The sequence below is a fragment of the Mangifera indica genome, chromosome 3 (genome assembly GCF_011075055.1).
Source record: "Mangifera indica cultivar Alphonso chromosome 3, CATAS_Mindica_2.1, whole genome shotgun sequence".
Lineage (NCBI taxonomy): Eukaryota > Viridiplantae > Streptophyta > Magnoliopsida > Sapindales > Anacardiaceae > Mangifera > Mangifera indica.
In genome coordinates, this window is record NC_058139.1 from 6540427 (window position 1) to 6565218 (window position 24792).

Sequence of the window (24792 nt, forward strand, 5' to 3'; positions counted from 1 at the left end):
ACAAGTAGGAAAACAATGGTGCTAACCTAATAAAGTGTTGGGATACCAACTTTATAAATGTAAGTCGTGTGATTATTATGTGTCACTATCATCTGAATTTTAGGATAATGAGACAAGCAAAAACACCACTGTCATATCATGATTTAAAGTTGAGATCCTAATTTTATATGGGTAGCATTATTATTTAATTATTTCAATCAATACATTAGTAATAAATTAATCTTCTCAGAGTGATCAAATAACAAAAATCTCTTTGAAGCTCTGAATATAATAAAATTTCCCCTACCATTTCTAGGTGTTAAAATTAATCGTTAAGATGATAATTAAGTTAAATTTGTTAACTCATAATAGAATAAAAATTAATAATTCAATACCAAGTTAGTCAAACATAACATTTGCATCATAAGGGGGTTTATATTTTTACCCCTTAATCAAAAACATTTAAGATACACAAATTTATCCACACATAATGACACATCGTCATGTGATTAGATTATTTTAAATCAGAAATAAAACAACATTCAATCATACAATAACATCATTGTTTGTGTGCATAGTTTTATTGAAACATTTAACAAAAATATATGCAACTTCTGAACATACAACATCTAAAAATTAGTATAATATATAAAGTAGTAACATATAAGATACCTGAAATACTATCAACAGACAAATGTAAAAACTCATATTAATATTAAAGTCACCAAAATCAGACAAACTAGTATATATAAATCATGCATACACAATGTCAATTATTCAAGAGCCTGTACATGTTACTTATTGCTATATATTTACAATTCTTCAATAAAATAGATGCTTCTGAATGCCAACATCTGCTATATTTACACAGCATTTCATTAAAGCTCCTCAATTTACTCCGGGCGAAAGCTTACAAGATTAGGGAGGTCACTTACTTGAAGCTCCTTGATGTCATTTGCAGTAACCTTGCATGACTCCAGGGTTAGTGATTTTAAATTCTTCAATTGCTTCAGATGCTTTAACCCCGCACTAGTTATTCGAGAACTTGAAACATTTAAAGAGACCAGCCCTGTCAACCCTGCATGTCCGATAAAAGGATGTTACTGAAAATGAAAAATAATTGAAACACTGGGTGGACCATGCATATAAAGAGAGAATATAAAATGAAGTTAATATTAGATACCAGAAATCAACTCCAAGGTTTTATCTGTCAAGTTGCTGTTTTGCGACAAATTTAGCAGAGACAACGATGTAAGATCTTTGATATGCTTTACACCAGCATCAGTCAATCCTCCACCGCATATTTCCAAGGAGCGCAAGTTCTTGAAGTCTATTTGACAAAAAATAATAAGGGTTGATACCCAGAAATAAAATTTAAAAAGAAAACAGATAAATTCAAACCAAGGACTGTTAATAACAAACAAATCCAAATCAATTAATGAAATGAGGTTCGTACAAATAGAAAACCCGGCACAATGTATAAGCTAACCAGTCCGACATCAAATTATTAGCCGCCTAGCAAAAGTTTTTTTCTCCATATAAATATAGTATAAAAGTGTAATCAGATGCAATATGGTGGCAATAATGATTTGGATATGGAATATCATGAACTTGTGTCCATTCTCTTAAACTCTATACAGGATCCCAAAACAGCAACCTTCACGCTAGTTCATCCAGTTATAAATGAAGATTTGAACCTGACGCAACAAACTTTCAGACAATTTTAGCAAGTTCGAAATAATAGAGGTTCCTTTGTAGTTAGCATCACTACTGTAATAAATGTTCCTTCTTGATAAGTGACTGAAGCAATACAGTTCTATATAACATACTTTGCAAATGTGCTGCTCCAGAATCAGTGATACGAGCTCCAAAAAGATCCAGATGTGCCAATCCAGTTAAACCTGTATAAATTAGTGAAGACAAATGGAATAAGTTGAAAGTATTAAAGATGCATTTATTTCTTTATATCTATTTACTGAAATACGCATATGATCCTTGAATGACACTTCTCTGCAGTAGGACATTCAGGACATGCCATAAATTCTTCATATCTATCAATTTAAATACAGAAATATATTCATAGCTAGTTAAGAACCAGATTAATTAAATTAAATATGGCCAAGTTTCTCTAAGATAATAAGGATATACAAATCATTTCATTAAACGACAACACTATAGGGAAAAGAAAAATTAGGAATAATGAAAAGGGGAAGGGGAACCATTAATTTTAAAGGCTCTTACTTGTGAGAGCAGCAAGCCCAGTATCTGTAATTTGCCGAGTATCAAGATTAAGTGACTTAAGAGATGACAGTCCAGACAATCTTCTTAAACCACCATCTGTAACTCCAGTGAATGAAAGATTTATACTCTCCAGACTAGCCAAACCTACAAACAATAACATATACAATGAGGTTCATACATAAATTTAAATTCCACAACCTTTATTACAGACTACATTTGTTGAGTCAATGACAATCATATTCAATAACGAGAGAATTTCACAAACCTTCCTCAGGGTTATATTCGATTAGCCACTACAAGTTTTGACAACACCTTGTTAAAACAGTAGATTAGGAAAGGGTGATAAGTATAGGACTGAGTTTGTGTTTAGATTAAAAGGGGAAATCTGGCAAAAGGCAACAAATATAAAATTAACCTAAAGAAGTACTATGCTTATATCTGTTCTTTTCTCTGAATATAAAAATTGTTAATCATGTTTATATATCATAATATGAGTTGCAGGTGAATGTCTAACCAGAGAGATGGCGAAGTCCATTGCTTCCAACTTGTGTGTCAGACAACTCCAAAAATTTTAAATGATAAAGGCCTAAAACATCAGTGTCTCAAGCAGTGTTAGATATATATAAGAATTTAAAAAGAACTAAAAAGAGGGGTAAAAGTAAGGAAAACAGAAGTATCATCAAATATGCAGTAAATAGATTAAGTAAGCCTAGAAGTGCTATACAAATTACTGTTTAACTTCAAAGACTTAACAACAATAAGTTTTCAAATTGATTGGTTCTATAGTAATTGCTATACAATTCTGATGCAAAATATGTTGTACGCATTTAAACCGCATATTAAACAAGCAAGTCATTCAAGAGAATGGAAACAACTTACCAAAAAATTCAATAAATTTCTAGATACTACAAACTTTAATAAGCACACTGGACTTTTTTTCCTGAAAGATTAGTTTAATGATGACATTGGAATGTTCACCCTCACACCTTCCCCCAACCAGAACACACACCCCCCCCCCCCCCCCCCCCCCCCCCCAACACACACACAAAAAAATTAGTTTAGTAATGTCATTGGAATGTTCCGAAATTCACCATAAATATATAAAAATTTTAATTTCAGGACCCACCGCATCAGTACCAATTAGATTGATACTAGGAGGAACATTATTTTAATGAATCATTTAAAAAAGAGTTAATTTTTTCTCATGTAAATTTGTATTAAGAAAGTACAAGATAAATGGAAGTCATAATTGAATGGAAACAGTTGAACCAGTCACCTGTCAAATTAACCAGTCCATCATCACCAATTCCACAGGAATCCAAGTTCAAGCTCTCCAAGTTTGTCAATCCTGTTTCAAAGCAAAATTAAGAAGCATACAGTCTAAAGATATTTAGAAGAAACAGTTTTCTTTCTCTTCCCTTTCTTGGTTATTTATGATTATTATTTTTTTGAAAAAAACTACTCGCACAATCCATAGCAATCCAATAAAGCCAAAAATTATTGTAACAAATCCATATTGCATTATAGTCCTAAAACTAATGAATCCCGAAAATTTAATAAATTTCATAATCGAAGGTAGGTACAGTTCAAGATAGACTCACTAAAATTTCAGGGAAAAAAAAAGAAAAAACAGCAGAGCACAAGTACTAAATTGAAACATAGAACTTCCTGTCCTGGCTTGTTAGACAGGATAAGGTTATTTTTTCTCTGTTACATTTATTCATCAATAGGAATGCAATATAAAGGAATAGGCGTTAACATCCCCATTGTTCTAGAAGTACACAATCAGAAAATTACAGAACTTAGATAAAATAACAAAGGGAAGTTAACTTCAACAAAATCCCATAAATCAGGGATTCTATTCTGGGGTCAAATAAAGCTGGTGAATAGATGTCAATGAGTCCCAACTTGCTAACACGGGTTGAATCTCAAAAAGTGGTTCTCTTGAGTTTCTGCTGAGTGATTTGGAGAGAAAGAGAGTTGGTTGATGATGAGAAAGTCAAGGGTTTAGTTACAGGATTAAAAACAGCTGGAGCAATTGAAGGTTCCAGTGTAAAAGTGATCAGGGCAATGGTTGTCAAAAGGACTAAACTGTCTTGGTTTCGAACAAGCAATGAAGAAAAATACCAGGCCAGTGCTGAATCTGGCTTTCATACCATGAGACAAGAATTTTGTAAAGGTCTCTGATACATTAATTTATCAATAGGAATGAAGTATATAGGAATGGGGGCATTACCATCCCTGCTATTCTATGATTACACAACCAGAAAATTATCAAACTTAGAGAAAATAACAAATTAGAAATACAACGAAAAGAAAGTGGACTTCAATCAAGTCCTTTAAATCAGAGATTCTATTCTAGGATAAAATCTTTCTACTCTGGGATCAAATCAGGGATTATAATCAAAGAATCTAACATAAAGAAAAAGGATCATCAATGGTTCTTTAAATATTCTACAACATTTACATTATGTAAAATGAATAAACTGTTGAGCACACAGTAAACAAGACAGAGAACTGACCTTTCAGGTGCACCAAACATGCATTGGTTATGTCATTGAATCCCAGGTTCAACACTTTTAAACTCCCAAGCCCTGCAGAAAATAAGGATTTATCGAGGTCAAGGTTAAATGCAAAGTTCTAACAACAAATATCTAACACATTCATCATCTTAGCAGTAGATCCCATGATCCCAAGAGGTGCAGTTAATTAAAGACAACTTACTGGAAAATTTCTCACATCCATCATCAGACAGTTGACATCTGTTAAGATTCAGATACAGCAGGGCCCCAAGACCTGCATAGAAACAAGACGAGAATATTTAGGCTAAATCCACACTTAATTAAGATATTGTGTATCTTCAACAAGACCAAGCAGCTTAATCAAAATTTTTACTAAATGGTTAACTCAGATCACATTTTAGGTCAAGGGATTATCATTTTCTGCTATTTGCGTTAACTTGACTTGCAGCAGATCTGATTATTTAACGTTTCTAAATAGATGAATGAGTTGTTCATTGCAAGCTGCCATTGAAAAATAAATTAGATGGTCAGTAGAAAATGGAAACATCAAGAGGCTTCAACCTGAAAGGGAGTCTAAGCATGCACCCGTCACTGGACAGCCTTCCAAATTCAATAGAGAAAGTTTTTGCAGACCTGAAACACAACAACAATTGCCAAGCACAACAGAAGTTTAAATTACCAAGTCAAACAAGAGTAAAAAATTCTAGAAAAAATGGGTGATCATTAGAAGCCTATGGAAGAATTACTAATCAGGAAGCAGGACATACTTTAAAAAAAAAAGAGAGAAAAAACTAATGTTAAAATGACACTCAGACATTATGGATGGCATATCAAATTCATGAAAATAGTCATAATTGTAGAAGTTTGAGATGTCAGCATAGGCTCCAAATTTTTTATATTTCTCTGTCTATATTTCATTAATTCCAATTATTTCATAAACCTTAGGTGCCTCTGAAACTTATACATGGCCATCATCAATCTTTAGTTACATCTATACATCTATAAGTCACAGCACATTGATTGTCACTTCCTAAATTGTGAGCAAATCCCAATTGATCCTACCTTAAAATCATGAGAAAAAGAGAGCTATTTTTAACAAAAACTAAGTTTTTTCACTCAAGTTCTCTCATGAATACTAGTCACACCATCAAAAACTTGGTCTTTCTATTTTTTCTACCCCAGAAGCCTTTGTTCACAAATCAAATTCTCACCATATCTCCCTAACAGATGTTGTCCTTGTGTATTCTATTCCAGCTGTGACTTGATTTGGATAATCAGATCTGTTACATCCTTTAGCGCTGCCCAAAGATTGTGTGACATAATTTAACAATTTAAATATAATGTCCATCATGATTTAACCATTCAAGCTACTTCAAACAGTAAATTTGCTTCATCCAACGTTCAAAGGCTGTAAGCAGCTTTAGTCAAGTTACAAATATTATCATACATCACAGCTTCTTCCCAGTTTCTATGCTATCTATGTAGATGGCTTCAGGCAATCTTGTTAATGCTGTCTCCATAAAAGGTTAATCGTTGAATCCTTTTAAAGCAATTCCATTTATGAGTTCATATGGTTTTATACATTTTCTAAATAATAAATTACTAAGATAACCAAAAAGACCCAATCAAAGTGCTTTCAGATTTGTTTTGATCCACTCTGTAACGAGCCCAATTAAGCTTGAGATCCTAATGTCATATGAGTTACATCAACAAAAGATCCCACATTCACCAAGGCAAAGTAGAATGGTGGTCCATGTGGCTAAGATATATAATCAACTTGTAAAATTGTAAGGCGTGAGAACATGATCTAGATGAAAAAAAAATACCTTTCAAGTATGCAATACCAACGTCAGTAACCTTGCTGCAGGAAATTTGTAAACTTTTCAAGTTCCTAAGACCTGAAAAGAAAATGGAAATAAAATCACACTAGATCTTGTACCAAATGTCAATAAAACTGATCCAATGCACATCCTTCAACTCCTCTCACCAAAAAATTCTAGACAGACATGAAGAACTATATAAAACATGAAATCTGTATTAGAATGAGAGAATCATGTGAAAAAGTAATTAATAAAACCATCCCAAGGAAAAGGAAGGATTCGAATCACCTGAGAGAGGCTTCATATCAGAATCCGTGATGCAATTACACCATTTAATATTAAGAGACTCCAGCTTTGTCAAAACTGCAAAACAATAAATATGTTACACATTAGCCAATTTATGCCTTTATGAAAAGGAGCAACTCTTCAAAAACTCCATCAATGCCTGTTGCTAGGTGTTTAAAAATAAGAAACTGCTTTTTTTTTCAGTGCAATTGGGGACATTGAGCCCACTTTTAACTTTTCCACTACAGTAACACAAATCTTTTGTTTCCATAAAAAATATTTAAAGAGAAAGACCAACCTTACCGCATTCATTTTTCTTTTCCAATTATATTTCTCATGTCCAACATATCCACTACTTCTATTAATGAAAAAAGAAAATTCAAACAATGTACCCTCCCACAGAAAACCAAATTCATACCCCTGCCTAGGAAGAGAGTGAGGGTTGGAAGATTTGACAATGCAAGCCTTTAGAGGTAAACATACCTTTAAGGTGACCAAGACTGCCATGAATTCCATTACATCTTTCCAGGTCCAACTTTGATAAGTTAATCAACCCAGCAAAGGCACTCATCCCTTTAGCAGTAATTGCATTGTTTCTTCTAAAACTCAAACTTGTAAGGTTTGAGAGATCTGAAAGATTTTCACACAGTAAGACAATACATGAAAAAGGCACTAAAGTATAAAATGAAGCTATGCTAAACGTCTTGAATGAAGGAAAATGGTAGGAAAGGAAAAACACATGAATGATGCTCCAAAATACAGATTTGTCATTCTTTTAGTAGGAAACTAAACAAACTGTACTAATAACAATTCAAAGAAGGTAGACCCAGCAAACCAAATTGAAGACAAAATTCAAAGGAGCTTCAACCTTATACAAAGACAGCCTTAAAATAACTGTCTATAACCCTCAGTTCATACGGGCCCTCCATGTTGGAAAAGAGAACTATCCATATAAAAATCACCCAAGTCCCTTACCAATTAATACAGACAAAGAAAAATATTTTATATCAATGTAATATATACAAATGGAGATCATAAACTCATTTCTACATCCCCACAATCCTTTGGAATCCAGAGTATTCACCATTACCTACACAGTAACTGAAAACGTATAGAAAAGGTACCAGAGATGTGCTCAAGCCCACGATCTGAAATCTGGTTACAGTCATTAAAATTTAAGGATTGCAGGTTTGTGCAATTTTTGAGATGAATCAACCCAGAATCCGAGACATCAGAACCAGAAAGATCCACACAAAGTAAAGATGAACCCTGAGAAGCGATGACATCCATCCACTTGTCATTTACACCAGGATAGTCTCCCAGGTAAAGATCCTATCACAAGAAAAAAAAAAAATTGTAGATCAGCATGCTCGTTCAAGGACAAGTAGCACAACCATCACCATAATTTTAACACCACATGTCAAAGTATCATGCTAGAATTACCTGGAGAGCACAGTCTCGAAAAGCTTCAAGATTAATATCAGTTAGACATTGGGAATATACCAGTTCATTGAAGATTTGCTGACTGATATCCCTTGGGAGCTTAGAAAAGGTATCATATTTGTCTATGTCCTGTTAGGTAAGCAGATCAAAGATCAGTCACAGAAATAAATTGTCGTGGCCTTCTACCAAGCATGATATGAAAATAGAATACCTCGCGAATTTTATGAGCACATAACTCCATAAGAGACAGACATTTGCCCTGTCCTTGCTGGATTTCCAGCTGAGGCCTAGAAAACGAGGTCACCAACCACTTGGAACTCCCGCTTTTATGATTTCTTCCACAAGCCCCTCTATGTAAATTATCTTCACGGTTCAATTGGTCTCTCTTCCTAGAACAAGCTCCTCCCATTGAGGAAATATCTTTTGAAAAATATGTATATATTACAATTGCAGCAGAACACTACTTTAATCCATTCAATTACCAAAAAGAAAAAATGCTCTCCAATTCACCCTGTAAACAAGAAAGAGTGAAGCAAAATAAGTAGTCAGCCCACAAAATCATTAAGAAAGAAACTTCCAAATTGGCATCCAATGAGACTTGTGCTTGTGATTATCATGCTAAAACTATAAATTTAAGAGCCAGGATGTCATTTAAAAATCATGACACACATATTTTCAGCCAAATCAAAATGGTTCATATCATGCTAAGGATAACTTACTTTCCTAAAAATTGTTTGTAATAATGTGCATTCTCTTAGAAAATTTATTCATATAATCAAATTATTCTAATAATCTATTTTCTATACATATTTCACACAACATAAGAAATGAGAGGAAAACACCCTTCGTGCTTGTTTGTTTGCTGCGAACTTGTGTTCTAGGCTTGCAGGCAAGGTGTTCAAGCTTAGACATGGAGTTAATCCATTTTTCTCTTTCAGGATGATGCAGTAATGATTGTCTGGTATAGTCATAACTGTGAAGGTAATAACTGCAGTTGTGGCAGTCCTGGTGGGTGTAAACAGATGTAATGGTGATGCTTATACATTAGAAGTGGTCATCATGGCGGTGGTTAAGTGATAGTTACAAAGTAACTGAGGTGGTGCCGTCGTGCAATGTATATGTGATAATAAAGGTACCACAATCCAACTAAATTAATAATATAAAACAGTAATACAATACCGAGAGCAATCAAAGTCTTGGCCATTAAGTGATTGAGCAATTAAGACACATTTCAAGTATCTTTAAAAAGAAAATAATAAATTTACATTATTAACCTCATGCGGACTATAAACAAATTCAATAATTGTTGTAAAAATACACTCACGACTTAAAAAAAAAATTATCAAGCCAAATTACAGCAATATGTCAGGTTCAAACTTGAAAAATTAGAAACACTGGATTTTGATAAGGCCAATATTGAACTTTACTTTTTTTTTTTTTTAACTTGCCTTTCTTACCAACCAAACAAGGCATACTTCAACTTCAAATTCACAATAAGTTTTCAGTTCCGCTTACTCAGTCAGGACACAACACAAATTTAAAAAACAAAACAGAGAATTCACAAAACAGAAATAATTAAAAACAGAGTAAAGCCGTGATCGCCGAGTCAAAATGCAGATTCGGAGAAAATAGTTTCACGAAAATTATCTAGAAGAACACAGACCAACACATAAAGAGAAACAGAACCAAAATATATACAAAAACGTAAAGAGAAACATAGAATCAGTCCTTGTCTCAGCTACAGAGATGGAAATAAACTCACCGATATTCACAGACGTAAGAGGAACAGGCAATAAAAACAACGAAATCTTATAAAACAGAATTTTCGTTTAACCGGAAATTTTTTCCAGCAATCATTTCATTTTTTTCACTCGGGAACAAGCAGAATCAAACGAATACACAAAAGCGACTAAAGGATAAATCAGACAAAAGGTTTAAAAATACCTCATCATCACGATCAATCTAGATTTTTGATGGAGAGAGACAAATATCGAAGGCTTAACAGTGACATGAGAGAGAGATTGTTTCAGAGTGAAGCCTGAAGAAGCAGAGTCTAAAATAGACTACCGAAAAGTGCCAGTGGCTGTGACTCGAACCAGAGTCTGAACCAACAGATGACTGCCACGTTTTCGTTTGAGTCAGCAAGGAGGGAGGTTCGGAGTTTGGTGTACTGTGTGGAGAATTACTTGACAACCCTAATGATTGTCATAATCACAAAATAATCTACTACTAACTGTAGTTTCTGAATGAGGACAACTCTATTTAATAGGAGTCGGCTGGTACCCATCTCTGGGACATGTGGAAATTGGTTGTTAAACTTAAACCCGGATAACAAGCGCATGTTATGCGGAGAAAAAGTCATTTATGTACGTGAATTGTTAAGTTGTTAAATAAACCTACAGCCAAAGGATTATTTCCCGCTTAAGTTTATATACAATCTCTGTATACGAGGTATAAAGAGTTAAAAGTCTTATCTATTCTTTTAAAATATTAGTTAAAGTTAAAAATAGAATAGTTATTTTATATAAAAATTTAAAAAATTAAAGTTTTATCTCTCTCAATTTAAAAACTCATTTTTACTGATCTAAAGTTTAAAAAATTAATATTTCTCCTTTAAGATTTATAGATCTTCGTTGGAAACAATAAACTTTGCTCTCTTCAGTTATATTGACTCTCTCTGTTAATCATATTTCAACCACCAGAGAAATTTATTTATTCTGACAAAGATGAAATTATCTTCATATCGGACAAAGATTATTATCAGAGATCTCAAATGACCATGTTTTAGTCTAAGACCTCTGATGCTCATCTTCATCTAAAATAAAGATTAAATCGTTTATGTCCAAGAAAAAACACTCCGATGAAAATAATTTCATCTTCATTAAAAAAAATAGGTTTCATTGATTGTTGAGATGTGATGTATAGAAAGATTTAAGTTTGGGGAGAGAGTCAATACTACCAGAGACCACCATCTTTTATGATGGTTTGTAAACCTTAAAAGAAAATATTGATTTTTTAAATTTTATAAGAGAAAAATTATAAAATTTTTAAATTAAGATGGATAAAAAATATAATTTTACCTTTTAAAATCTTTTCATTAAATATTAATTTTACTTTTTTATCCTAACTAAAATTTTAAATAAATAAATAAGATTTTTAACTTTTAAAATCTTACAAATACATATTTAAAAACGCACCTAAACTTAAAAAAGATATATAATTGGTCCAGAAATTATGAATGGTATATGTTCGTGCTGAATGACAGGGATATAAAACATTATGACAAAGTTTTGGGACTTAAGTGATATTCAGATCAAGCTGAGAAGATATTAGGGGGCCCTACTTCTGGTTGATTACTGTGGGTGCCAATGAAATTTAGAAATTGTTTTTTTTTTCTTTAGGTTTATCCATTGAGGATTGTGGTGATGAGTCTGATGACTGGTGCGGGCCGCGCGTGGGCCCAAACGGGGTTGGCTTTGGTGTTTGTGGATTCTACACGCAACGTTTTCGTCTGGTTAAATTATGAGATTAATCATGATGAGGTTCGTTGGATTGGATGGAGTACTGCTTGTTTTATTTAGGCCATAGGGCTCATTCCCACCCAAGGTCTGTTGTTGACTTTTCAAATTTTTACTGCTTTATTTTGAAAATTTTAACACTCATTTAGGATAAGTTCAATTATTAGCTAAAAGGTAAAATTATTTTTTTATTTATAATATTAAAAATAAATTAAAATTTAATATTTTTTAATTTTAAAAATTAAATTTTTTTCTTAAATTAAATTTTAAAAAATAATATTTTTTATAATTTAGTTTTTAATTTTTGATATTATTATCAGAGATAAAAAAATCTTTAATGCATCACTATATTTTAATAATCTCTCCTCTTTTTTTCAAAATTTTGATCGATAAAGATCTTATTAATATAGTGATACATTAAAAATTATTTATCACTAACAATAGTATCAAAGATTTAAAACTAAATCTTAGAGATGAATACAATTTTTTTAAAACTTAATTTAGAGGAAGAACTTTTAGTTTTTATGATTTCATAGTAAAAAAAAATTAATTTTAAGAGATTAAAATTTTATTAATTTTAATCACCTATAAATAAGTATTTAAAATTTTAAAAATTAAAAAATAAAAACTCAAAAAAACAACCTCCTTCAGATTAGAATAAATCCATTGGCCTTTTATTTATTTATCATAAGTTCTTTGAGTGAGCTGATTAGCCACGTTATCCTTCTAAATTATAAGTTTTCTTTCTCTTGGATTCAATGTTGAATTTGACATTATTGGTAATTAATTTTGTGATTCTTCCACCAATAATATTTTTGGTTGCCTGGTTCAACAAGATATCAAAGTAGGTACTGACGTTAGGATTTAATAATCATATTTAGTGTCATTAATTTTTCAAATAAAAAATATAGCACAAATTTATTTTTTTAGTATTATAATTGAACATTTCGTGAGCGGATTAAGACTTTTCTTTAGTTCTAAATAGATTGTAGAAAAACTCAATATCCAAATAAAAAACGTGTTACACTGAAATAATCCCTTAAGAATTTTGGAGTTGGGAGGAAAAAATTATGGAAGATGAGATATAATGACAGTGGCAAATAGGAAAAACACACAATTTGAGAAATAATATGGAATATCTTCTGAAATGTATAATATCACTCAAAACTATAAATAAATTATTTATCTTTAAAAAAAAATCCTTGAATTTTCATTTTATAAAGTGTATGGGCGGTTTATTTTAGTTTAAAAAAAAATTAATTTAATTTAGAAAAAAAGAAAAACAAATATTATATGTCAAACCAAATTATTTTATACGTTAAAATAAATTAAACTGAACTAAAAATTATGATTTACTCAGACTTACAATTTAGATTTATAATTTTTTTCATGGTTACTGAAAACACGAACTTCATTATTAAACTACCACTTCAAAAGATGTCTCAATTATTGAAGATAATTACTGATGACGAAAGATGCGATGATACTAAGAGGTCATATAAAAAATTTACTACTTGATTTAATTTAAAAATCACCAAAAATTGTAACTTATATCATCAACCATTTTCAATTTTCTTTCAACAAAAACCAAATCGTATTCAATATCATACCAAAATACCAATTTTAAATGGTTTAGTTTTTCAAAGGATACTCTCATTTAGAATATCTCATAAAACATTTGAAAAAAAAAAAAACAACCCCAATTCCGGAAAATTTTCAGAAAACACCTACCACCACGCTTGGTGGAAAATACGAAAAACCCCACCACACTGGCTCGCATGCCGATCGCACAAAATACTCCCTCGCGAACTGAAATCTCACACATAGTCCCCCACAACTCTCGTGGCCCGCATGGTTTGAAAAACCGCAAAATCACCCCATGGAAGCCCCGATGTCTCTTCACTTATCTAAAACCCCTAAACCAAAGCCCTCTCTGTCTGTCTCGTCTAGCAACAATGGCTTCGTTTTCAATGGGAATGGCCGCTGCCTTTTTCTCCTCCACTTGTCGCCAACAAACGATCTTCCTTTCCAAACTCCCAACCACCCTCCTTTCCCTTCCATTTAAACCTCAAACACGGAGATTTTCTTTCAAAACAACGCCGTCTTCTTTTCAGTCCAAATTCATTGCTGTCAACTTCACCAAACTCAGCCGTAGGTTTTCCGTCGCTGCGAATGCTACGACGGCAGCTGATGAATCTGACGTTGCCACGAAAATTCCACCCGATAATAGAATCCCTGCCACAATTATTACCGGTTTTTTAGGTTCCGGCAAGGTAATTATTTCTTTAAGGAATTAAATTTGAATAAAGCATGAAAAAGGGTTAAAAAAGTGAATTGTTGAGGAATTCTTTTTGGAACTGTTGCGAAATTTGGGAAGTTAGTTTTAGTGTAAGAACGAACTGGAACAAATATGGTTTGTGTAGGTTTTTTTTTTTTTTTTTCCATTAGAATTTGTATTGATGGAGCTACAAAAATAGTAGTCACACTCATTATAAAAATTCTAAAAATTATACATTCTTATCAACTACGAACACAAGTTTTGCTTTTATTCTATTATCTATTCAATTAAGCAGTAACAATCAGTCTGTTAAATTTTTTGAATTTTTCTGAAGTCAAAATTTTAGTTTTATAACGAGAGTGTCTAGAATATGAGTTTTGATAGTTGGTGGGTGCCGTTTGGCTCATTCAAATTATTACAGACAGACCCTAGATCTCTTCTAAAGCTTTGAATACGAAATTTCTTCTATTTCTATTTTTTTGTTCATCATTTTGTTTCTGAAAATTGTTTTTTTTTTTTAAATCAAAACCTTTGGAGAAAATGTGTTGCCAGTAGGTGTTTTTTAGTAATCAAATGATTGCTGCTATTATGGTCTGAAAGCAGAATTTTTGCTTTTGAAAGATAGTAGATTTTAAATGCTAGTAAGATGGTAAATTGTGTTGGTTAATGACAGACGACATTGCTCAATCATATCATGACAGCAAATCATGGGAAGCGCATAGCCATTATTGAGAATGAGGTATGAAGTTGAGTTTTATTGGTGCATTTGTTATGCTGTTAAGGGTACTTGAATTTTTTGTGTAGAAACATGCTTAAATGGGTTGCCATTTGGTGAATAATTTCATGTTGTTGTATTGAACTTGCAGTTTGGTGAAGTGGACATTGATGGTTCACTAGTTGCAGCCAAAACTACTGGGGCTGAGGACATAGTTATGCTTAACAATGGCTGTTTGTGTTGCACAGTAAGGGGAGATCTGGTGAGGATGATTTCTGAATTAGTCAGTAAAAAGAAGGGGAAATTTGACCATATTGTGATCGAAACTACAGGTATCAAATTTGTTTACAACATAAGTTTATGATGTAATTATATGCTTCAAGACTAATTGTTGAATTACTTATAGCTGTTTGTTGTATCTCAAATATGTAATTGATCAACTGGATTTGTTGAAAATATTTATTTTTCATTGCATGATATGTTTCAAAATTTTATTTTCAGGATTAGCAAACCCAGCGCCAATCATTCAGACATTTTATGCTGAGGATTCTATTTTTAATGAAGTAAAGCTGGATGGTGTTGTCACATTGGTTGATGCTAAACATGCGGGTTTTCATTTGGATGAGGTTAAGCCAAAAGGAGTTGTCAATGAGGCAATAGAACAAATTGCTTATGCTGATCGTGTCATAGTAAATAAGGTATTTTCAATATGATATTTTTGTTCACACTTGTTAATTTTTGTCAGTTCAAAATGAAGCTTTAGAATTCTTGGTTGACTGGTCCTGCGAGTGTATCTATTTCTTGAACTTTAATGTGATGTTTTTCATGGAAATGTCCTGACTTGGCTGCCAAATGGCATGGTGGCATAGTTATATAAAATTTTCCACGACTCCAGGATTCCTAAAATGTTTTACCTTGGGTGGGAATCAATTTAACATCACAGAAACAAACACTTAGGCTTAATCATTTTCACAAGAGCTTGCTTTTTTGTCTTGATGCGTTTGCTTCATTCAATCAGAAGATAGTAATTTCTGTATCTTCTGGAATATAGAATGTACATGCATCCTATTTCAGATGCCACATTTGTTTCTCTAACGCCCATCTGATATATGTATTTATGGTGTTATCAGATTGATCTTGTTAGTGAGCCAGAGATTGCTTCATTGGTGGACCGAATAAAGGTTGGTATTCTATTGTTTCTTGTGTCATGCTTTGTAATTTTCTTGTTCTACTAATTCAGTTAGACTATTTTCCTAAAGTTGACTTTGTTCATGTAAATGCAGCACATAAATAGGATGGCTTATATGAAGCGAACAGAGTTTGGAAAAGTTGACTTAGATTATGTTCTTGGAATTGGAGGTTTTGATTTGGAGAGGTTAGATCTTCTCTGGATTCTGATTCTTTTGCTTCTGGGTTTCCATTGTTCCATTTTTTGGGTAAAATAACTCACATTTTTAATTTATACTTAGGACATGACATCTTCATTTCTTAAATTTTCTCCCTATCCTTGTACCGCTGTCACCTCAAATGGTTATGAAGAAAATAATTTTTCTTTTAGTTAGAATCTTTGGTGACATATATTTAAATAATTCAAAAATTATATTTGATGAAGATGCTTTATATGTTATATCACTTGTGAGCCCATGCACAGCAGTAGTTATTTTTGAGGTTTGTATTCACTACAAGTCTTGTCTTCCTTTGGTTAGATAGAAAAACAGTGATTCTCATAGTCTGCTTATCTGTATAGATGCTAACTACAGTCTTCACAAGTAGAAGGGAATTCTGATCTGCCAACATGTATGGATCTTTTGATAGTCTTTTATGCTTTTACTGATTTTTCATGTGTATTACTACTTGCTAAATGGTTTGGACTCTTTTTTGTCTTACGAAAATATATAGGTGCATTTTAGTGTTAAATATGTACTCTCTCTCTCTCTCTCTCTCTCTCTCTATATATATATATATATATATATATATATATATATATATATCTTTGCAACATATAAGGAGGAAGTGAAATAAAAAGACAACAATCAAAATGGTTAAGGATTGAATAAAAAGTGGAAATTACAATTTATTTGCACCCTGCTGACCTCAAGCTTTCTTGTTTAATATTTTTGCCCTTGTTAATTCGGGCAATGTGGCATAGTCGTGATTTAGATGTAGTCTTATGCTGATGCTCTCTACCCTCTTCTTTTTGCCTGCTGTCTAACTCCTGCTAAATATTTAATGATCTGAGATTGTGGACTGACATTTGCTAACCTTTGCAGAATTGAGAGTGCTGTAGATGCAAAGGAAGATCATGCTGGTCACCATGACCATGACCATCATCATGATCATGACCATCACGAACATGACCACAAGCATGGTAACTTCTTTTAATTACAATTTCAGGAGACAATCTAGCATTTTATCGCTGTTTCTAGTGTAAATGCTATTTGTTTCAGCAACAGTGTATGTGCTTTCCTGTCTCCCAGTGGTATATACCAGATGTCTTAGTGATTTCACTGCATTTGGAATATTTAATCTTGATGGTCTAAAATAGTTGTTTCAATCTCTGAATGGCTGTCTCTTAGGATGTAATATTGTTCTTTTTTGTGTGAGTTATCTCCATCCCATACCTGTGGTAGATCTCCATTCTGCAAAACATCCCCATACATGGACAAGAACATGCATGTACAAGAACATTGTGCCTGTCATGGTAAAGAAGTTCTCAGTTTTTAGTTTTTAGCCCTGCCATACTGAAACAGCCACTTTTCTCTCTCTCAAGTGCATTCTGCATTTGGTTTGTTGGGTCCTTTTTATTTCCATATAGCCAACCCTACTGCCTTTCATGTCTTCCCTCTTTTTTTTTTATCCCCTAATTTATCATCGGTTTCACTGTCTTAGACTGTATAGAGGATGTAGTTGGAGAAGCTTTAGATGGTTTCAGTTCCTCATTTTTTCTGTGTAAATTTCATTTTTTGGATATATTTGCCTGTTTAGTTTGGCATTTTGGTCTTTGGCTCCAATAAGAATGGACTCTCATGCTGGTGGTACTAATATTGTATTATTAACTCAACTGATTTTGTTGGGGCCTGATTTGCAGAGCATCATGATGGTCACCATTCACACGATCCCGGTGTCTCTTCTCTCAGCATAGTTTGTGAAGGGAACCTAGATCTGGAGAAGGTTGGTTACAACCATAGGGATAAGTATTATATAACTGTTGAATAGTTGTTTGCTTAGTAGTATTGGAAACTGACAGATTGATGATGCCATTTGATCATTTGTTTTTGCAGGCTAACATGTGGCTTGGTACTTTATTGTTAGAACGTAGTGAAGACATATATCGAATGAAAGGCCTCCTGTCCGTTCAAGGAATGGATGAAAGATTTGTCTTTCAGGTAATCTATACTCTTTATGAATCACATTTCTGCCACCTAGTAACATATTCATTGTTGTTGGTATTTTGAGTTTTTCTCATTGAGTCCTTTTTTATTTGCGACGGGTATTTTGTTCTCTCAGCCCGAATTAACTTTGGTATATTTTCATTTATAACAGGGTGTTCATGACATATTTCAAGGCTCTCCTGATCGGCCATGGGGTCGAGATGAACCGAGAATAAATAAGATTGTGTTCATTGGGAAGAAATTGGATGCAAAGGAAATAGAGAAGGGGTTTAAAGCCTGTTTACTATGATCACCAAAACAATCTAATATATTGTCCTGACTCTTGACCGTAAAAATGGATTTTTGTGTGTATGTATTTATGTATGTTGGTTGTCAATCCTAAAATTTAAAGAAAATATGTATATTTGACCCAAGTTAAAAATTCGGCAATCACGAAATTGGATTGAAATAAACTTTTTACCAAAGATTTCATTTTTGATACCTGAAATTCAATTAAAATGGATTGCACTGCAAGAGTCGAATCTATGGGATATAAAGAATAATAACATATGTATATAATTTTTGTAATATAATTAAGTACATAAATAATAATAATTATTTAAATAAATATATTTATTTTTAATTTAAAATTATTTAATTATATTTTAATTAATTATTTATATATTTGAAAGTGTATATAAATAGTTCTATTCCGATGTCTGTCAGCTTTGGTGATCTCCGGCATCAGGTGTGCTCTTGAGCTGGATGCCACGTGTGAGTTGAGATCACACCTCACCCCGCAGTTAAAGTCTTTTATTTTGTTATCTCTCCTATTTTAATCCTTTCACAATTTCTTTCAATTACGCTTAACATGTGACAACTGAACTTTAATTTCTCAATATTTTGCACTTTAGAGTTTTTTTTCCCCCAAGAACAACATATTACTAAATAAGTTATCCAATTAACAATAATATCTTATTTCTTAATTAATTATATTATTACTTAATATATACACAAATTAATTTCGTATCCCATTTATTAACAAAATTATTATTACACTTTAACCAATAACATTAAAAATAATTAATTTCGGTAAAGTACAAGTCCAAATGCAGACAAAGAAGTCAAGGCCCTAAGAATCTCCCTTGTAAACCTCCCTTTGACCCTCTCGTGTCTCAGTCTTTGCTTCCTTCGCTTGTCTTCTTCAGACCTCTGCACTCGCTTATGGAGATGGAGACACTTCTGCATAGAACTACTGTTGATCTGGAGATGATTTTGTGTTCTCTGGTGGCGGAGACTTCTTTGCAGGCTCAAAAGTTTCTTCTTGGCCTTCTCTTGTTGGTACATTGTCGTTTCCATAAGTGTAGTATCTTAAATTTTTATCATTATTTTTTTACCTGTTTATTTTTTATGTTGCAAATTTGACTCATGTTTGATGCTTAGATTGGATTTTGAAGATTTATATGCTGACAGTATATTTTTATAGACAAGGGTTTTGTTTTTTAATGACGGTTTTGTTGATGTGAAGATTCTATGTCACAAGCACAAGAAGAGTGTTTTTGTGACCTGGCTACACACACAAATAAATAAATATATAATTGGGTTTTTCATTTTTGGGGTGGTTTTTAAGTGAGCAGCTCTTAAAAGACGAGCTTTTGTGGGTTGAGATCGTTGCATTGAAGGTTAGTTATTTGTGATCAAGCTGGGGATGCTTGATAGAGCAATAGATACATTTATTTTTTTTGGGTCATCTTGTGCAATGTTAATTGGTAGTTTCCTATAGACAATAATATTGGATTTTGACAATGCTGCTTGGTCAAGATTACTTGTGGTGATTGTTAGGTTGTTTACTTTTAAGAGTTTTCAGTTGAACAGAGAGTGACGCCAATGTTGGCTGAGCAGCGCTATGCTTTTATTTTCCAAAATCAAATCAGTACAAAACCTAACTTTAAATTTCTATGATATTTGAATTTTTCTTAATTTTGTGGCCAACCAAGGTACAATTTACAGAATTATCATATTGAAGCAATTAGTGTAAATTTCATGTACAATTCATGGATTGTTACATTGGAGATTAACAGGGTTGGATCTATGCTCTTTCTTGAATTATTTTGATGATAAGATTGTGGCTTCTGTATGTATGTGGTGACAAGAACAATACTTTATAAATTTCAGTTCCATGATGATTATAAAATTTGCTGCTTTAGGGACACATCAACTCTTTCCTCAGATTCCCTGTATTCTTTATCCAGGATTTTGTATATATCATTTTCAGATCATCTGTTTGCTTTCTCAAGGTTCTTTGTGCTCTTTATAATCCTGTTCTTTTTACAACAGTTTTGTTATGTTGCAATATCTAAGAAGCTCCTTTGTTTCCCTTTTATAAGTTGGCAAATTTTGTCTTCCACTAATTTAGGAATTGGTATATGTAGTCTGATAATATGCTTATTTTAACATGTTCTGCAATTAACAGATTGGATCTCAATGCTATGGTAGAAATGAGTTTTCAAGCTTCCCAGGAGTTGATCATAGGTACAAAAGAGTTTTTTTAAACTGAAAATCTTCCTGATGTAATGATAATTTGAGGTGATAACGTCTAATGGGTTTGTGATTGCATTGCAGGTTTCCATTCACCCAATTGACTGAAGCGCAAAAGCCTGATGCAGAAGCCAAAGATGCCGGTGAAGCTGATGAAACTGAAAGTGATGACGATGATGATGGTGGTGAGGAGGAGGAAGATGACTCTGGAGAAGAAGAAAGTGATGAGGAGGAGGATTCAGATGATGCTGCTGAGGCAAATGGCAATAGTGAAAGCGATGAGGATGATGAGGAGGAGGATGAGGAGGATGACGATGATGACGACGACAATGAAGAGGATGATGATGATGAAGAAGAGGATGAAGAGCAAAGGGAGCCACCATCTAAAAAGAAGAAATGAGAGAATGCTATTTTTCGTTGAAGCCATTTTTGAATATTGTCAGGAGGGGCAATTATTTAAGCTGTTTTGTTCTGTAGGTGAAGAAAAGTTAGCTTTCTTTTATTTAGCGTCTGAACCATCGTCTATTATGTATAACTAAGTAGATTAAGTCTTGACCACATTGGCTCTTATGCCTGTATATGAAAGGACCGCCCTTTTTGTTACAAATTTGTAATGAGGAATTGTTTTGCCAGGTCTTATACATCAATGAGTTTCAACATGCTGTTATTGTAGAATGTTGATTCTTTGGAATGTGTGTTTAAATAGTGAATAACTAATGATAAGCCAATGGCAAATTTCATTCGCATCTTATTTAGAAACCCACATTTTTAGAGCTTCTTTGGGATTGCCGTAAAAGTTGGTTTGGAACTTAAGCTAGACATTGTTTGCTAACATTTGCAAGTTTCTGAAGCTGGGTTTGGTTTCCAATTCCTTGGGCCATGGTTTTGACTAGACACAGTTGTGGGCTGTGCCGAGCTGAATTTGGTATGTCCCGTCGTATTCACATATTGTCAAAAGGATGAGCTTTGCCGACCTGCAACACGATCTATGGATTCTGGGGCATTTCTCTATGAACCTTTAATGAGCCGGTATATCATAATATATTTATATATTTTTTATTTTTTATGGGTCATGCCAGGTTGGATCCATAGGTCTGGTATGACCTGTACAACCTACGGACCTGATGTAGTCCACAAATCGTGAGCCATGCCCCAATGGGTCATACTTTTTCAAGTGAGACGGCTGGGCCTACCCACAAACACCTCTAACTTTGGACCTCAGAGATATCTTATGGAGATAATTTGATAGATGCGTGGGCTACCCTTACACTTCATCTTGACTGATGTTTTCAGAGAAAGTTATGATTTTTTGAGTTGTATCCATTCATTGCTGTAATGATCTATAATTTATTTCATTTTATATGTCTAAAACCTGAGAATGTTGTTAAAAACTCAAAAAAACCTTTCTAGAGCTGCAGCATGTAGAAGTTCCATGAGCATATTTCTTATCTTTTTTTTCAGTGTAAAAATTTTGGATTCAGCTTAGAGGTTCTAAATATACTACAATTTCGATCAAAACTGTGGAAATCCACAATAATAATAGCTGACACTAAATAGCATGTTTTATTCTTCAACGTTTTCTCCCTAAAACAGAGGTTTCAAACACCTACCACAAATTTTGACAAGAAGAGTTGAAAATTCTATCCATATACTTTGTCTCCTATCCAAACACAAATTAAACAATGTTGATGTTTGATCCATAGAAAAAGTACTTTCAGCATCTCATCTACCAAATCTTCCCCTAAGTTTTTCAAGCACAATGATATGAAGTTTCCACAATTCTACATAGCAACCAATTTTTACTCTTACACAAGCCTCTGCATTAGAAAATACAGCACATGTTCCGATTTCTTAGAAGATTAAGAACCTTACCCAATCAGCAACAGTAATGGGAAAAATATGCGTTTATAACAAGAATTTCAATCATTGTATAGTTAACAAACAAGAGTCGCAAAATATCATAGAATAGTGTTAGTGTTCATAACTACAAAAGAGATCAGAACTTGTTTCTGGCAACTAAGGAATAAGGAACAAGAAAGAAAAATTTTAGTTTCTTTATAACTGCATCTTATATCATGCCAGCATAGGAGAAATTCTTATACCACAAACAGAGCAAGTTTCCAGGCTTATAATGTTTAAACTTTTATGCATCAATTCCTGAGGCCGTGTCTGCAGGGCCTAACCAGAACATAGATGGCTCAGGTTCTTCTACCTTTTGGTCAAACAAGTGAAGAACCAGACAGTCGTTAGTTTGCCCTCAGAATTATAGAAACTAATCTTCAGCCACTTGACAAAATAGCAAAATGTCAATACAAGTTTAAAAGGAAGAGAAAATCTTAATCAACTTAGATTTTAAACACAATCCACAGCTTAAATAAACATTTAGAGCTCACTTATAATGGTCAATAAAGTACCAAAATGATCGTGTGAATACTTGAATAAAAAATAGTTAGTGAATCACATTTATTAGTTCAATTTTTCAGATTTTTTTTCTCCAAAATAACTGAATTAACATTCTCTTGTGCAAAGTCTAGTCTAGTTCATGGAAACGACAATTTTTTTTTTAAAGAAAAGAATAAATCACAGTGAGTGTACCATGCTCAGCTGTTTACAAAAGGTGCTTAATAACATGTGCTATTACACTTCTAATCTGTAGAATCATTAAAGTAGTAATTCAACCTTCATTATAAGTGCTCAAAAGGTAATTCTACTATTCCTTAAGAACATAATGGTGGTTCTCTCAGTCCACGAAATTTTATGACTTCATATTCTTTTAATCTGCTGGGATGGAGACTGTTAAACTTATGAGTCAAAACAATACCAAAAGAATTATGTATAAACAGCCAATGGTGGTTTATTAATCATTTAACAAATCAATAAAACATTATTCCACCCCTTCAACAACAAAAACACAGAGCTACCATCCTTATTCACTCTCTTGGGCAGCGTTGGCCAGAAATTATGAACCTTCAAACTCCAGACTATGAATACTTACACCACAACTAGATAACTATGCACACTTTAACTAAATTTCTAAGCACAAATGCCATAATTTTCTTAGAATATTTCACTACTGAATTTCAAACCAACTGCTAACAGCTAGTCTCACTTGTCACACACAATAAATATGAGATGACAAAAGAGCACATAAATTTGCAATCGAAATTCACTAAAATTGACACAAACAACCTCATTATACGTTATTAACTTAAACTAATTCACATTACAGTCAATACAATAATTCAACCAAAAAAAAAAAAGAAAAACCATAAACAACTTACAATTCTCCACTCAATCAGGCAACTTCCCAGATCGAAAAATCGCGAACTTTGAAGCCTGAGAGTACTCATACTCAATCCCATTCTCCTCCAAAAACCCCTCAATCAATTTCTTATCTCTCTCAGGCTCCAAACTCTCACACTCTATCTCATAACATGTTCCAAACCCATAAATTGTCTCATCCAATTCCAACTTCAAACCTTTCCATTCATAAATACCCCTCACATTTTTAAACCCACCTAAACAAATAAACTCACCATCTTCACCAACCCCATATTCATTTTTAACCAAAGCCATGATCTTTGAATCGATTTTGGATAAAAGATTCGGTTTTGATAAACATTCAGTGGCTGTAGTCACAGGAAGGGGCTCTTCAAGCTCCTGGATGCGGCTAATTCCATTTGACATGACGGGTTTGGCTTTGAGGGAGAGGACACAGTGATAATTTAAGTTGTAGAAACGGAGACGAAGAACAGCTAAGTTTGAAGAGAGTTTTGAGTGTTTATCATCAAAGAAAACGTTTTCCTGGAAAAGGGTTCTCTTGTGGAAAGGTGAGAGAAGGTGAGAGAGCTTTTGATGCGCAGTGGAGTTCTTCAATCGGAGCTTAACTTCCACTTCCATGGCAACAAAATTTTTGAGCTTGTCAAGAAGAGGAATGTTGGAAAAAAACCTCATAAAATTATTCGACTGGATAAGGAAAACATGGATTTTGTTTGTATTTTTGTTTTGCGCAGAAAACGGAATAAATCTAGGGGAAATTTCGTTATTTAATTATACCTCAGGGGTTCTCCATTTTTCTCTTT

At 33.1% G+C, this 24792-nt stretch overlaps 4 protein-coding genes across 9 annotated transcripts; 2 read left to right on the forward strand and 2 right to left on the reverse strand.

Annotated features, from left to right (window-relative positions):
* Positions 1-674: 674 nt before the first annotated feature.
* Positions 675-10390, reverse strand: LOC123211653 (F-box/LRR-repeat protein 14). 3 transcript variants are annotated; one of them, XM_044630448.1, is made up of 16 exons: positions 10235-10390; positions 8502-8801; positions 8291-8419; positions 7972-8179; positions 7331-7477; positions 6851-6925; positions 6569-6640; positions 5304-5375; positions 4945-5016; positions 4743-4814; positions 3497-3568; positions 2735-2806; positions 2221-2364; positions 1809-1880; positions 1163-1309; positions 675-1057 (listed from the first exon to the last, which is right to left on the reverse strand). In XM_044630448.1, exons 2-16 carry the CDS (start codon positions 8697-8699, stop codon positions 873-875), a joined length of 1737 nt encoding a protein of 578 aa, XP_044486383.1. In that variant the 5' UTR covers positions 8700-8801; positions 10235-10390; the 3' UTR covers positions 675-872. The 3 variants fall into 3 exon arrangements, with proteins under 3 accessions (XP_044486383.1, XP_044486384.1, XP_044486385.1); XM_044630449.1 differs by lacking the exon at positions 10235-10390 and adding an exon at positions 10053-10193; XM_044630450.1 differs by lacking the exon at positions 2735-2806.
* A 3086-nt stretch (positions 10391-13476) lies between these two features.
* LOC123212267 (P-loop guanosine triphosphatase YjiA-like) lies at positions 13477-18657 on the forward strand. Of its 2 annotated transcripts, XM_044631358.1 has the most exons (10): positions 13485-14081; positions 14760-14825; positions 14953-15133; positions 15303-15499; positions 15932-15982; positions 16085-16176; positions 17072-17169; positions 17890-17972; positions 18083-18187; positions 18345-18657. In XM_044631358.1, exons 1-10 carry the CDS (start codon positions 13587-13589, stop codon positions 18480-18482), a joined length of 1506 nt encoding a protein of 501 aa, XP_044487293.1. In that variant the 5' UTR covers positions 13485-13586; the 3' UTR covers positions 18483-18657. The 2 variants fall into 2 exon arrangements, with proteins under 2 accessions (XP_044487294.1, XP_044487293.1); XM_044631359.1 differs by lacking the exon at positions 14760-14825 and having other exon boundaries at positions 13477-14081.
* Positions 18658-19258: 601 nt separating this feature from the next.
* LOC123210741 (phosphopantothenoylcysteine decarboxylase subunit VHS3-like) lies at positions 19259-21369 on the forward strand. The gene is made up of 3 exons (XM_044629215.1): positions 19259-19513; positions 20646-20704; positions 20795-21369. The coding sequence occupies exons 1-3, from the start codon at positions 19397-19399 to the stop codon at positions 21108-21110; spliced, it is 492 nt and encodes a 163-aa protein (XP_044485150.1). The 5' UTR covers positions 19259-19396; the 3' UTR covers positions 21111-21369.
* Positions 21370-22635: 1266 nt separating this feature from the next.
* On the reverse strand, positions 22636-24745 carry LOC123210560 (triphosphate tunnel metalloenzyme 3-like). Of its 3 annotated transcripts, none has more exons than XM_044628998.1 (2): positions 23992-24745; positions 22636-22922 (listed from the first exon to the last, which is right to left on the reverse strand). In XM_044628998.1, exon 1 carries the CDS (start codon positions 24662-24664, stop codon positions 24002-24004), a length of 663 nt encoding a protein of 220 aa, XP_044484933.1. In that variant the 5' UTR covers positions 24665-24745; the 3' UTR covers positions 22636-22922; positions 23992-24001. The 3 variants fall into 3 exon arrangements, with proteins under 3 accessions (XP_044484933.1, XP_044484935.1, XP_044484934.1); XM_044629000.1 differs by having other exon boundaries at positions 22636-22987; XM_044628999.1 differs by having other exon boundaries at positions 22636-22996.
* Positions 24746-24792: the final 47 nt, after the last annotated feature.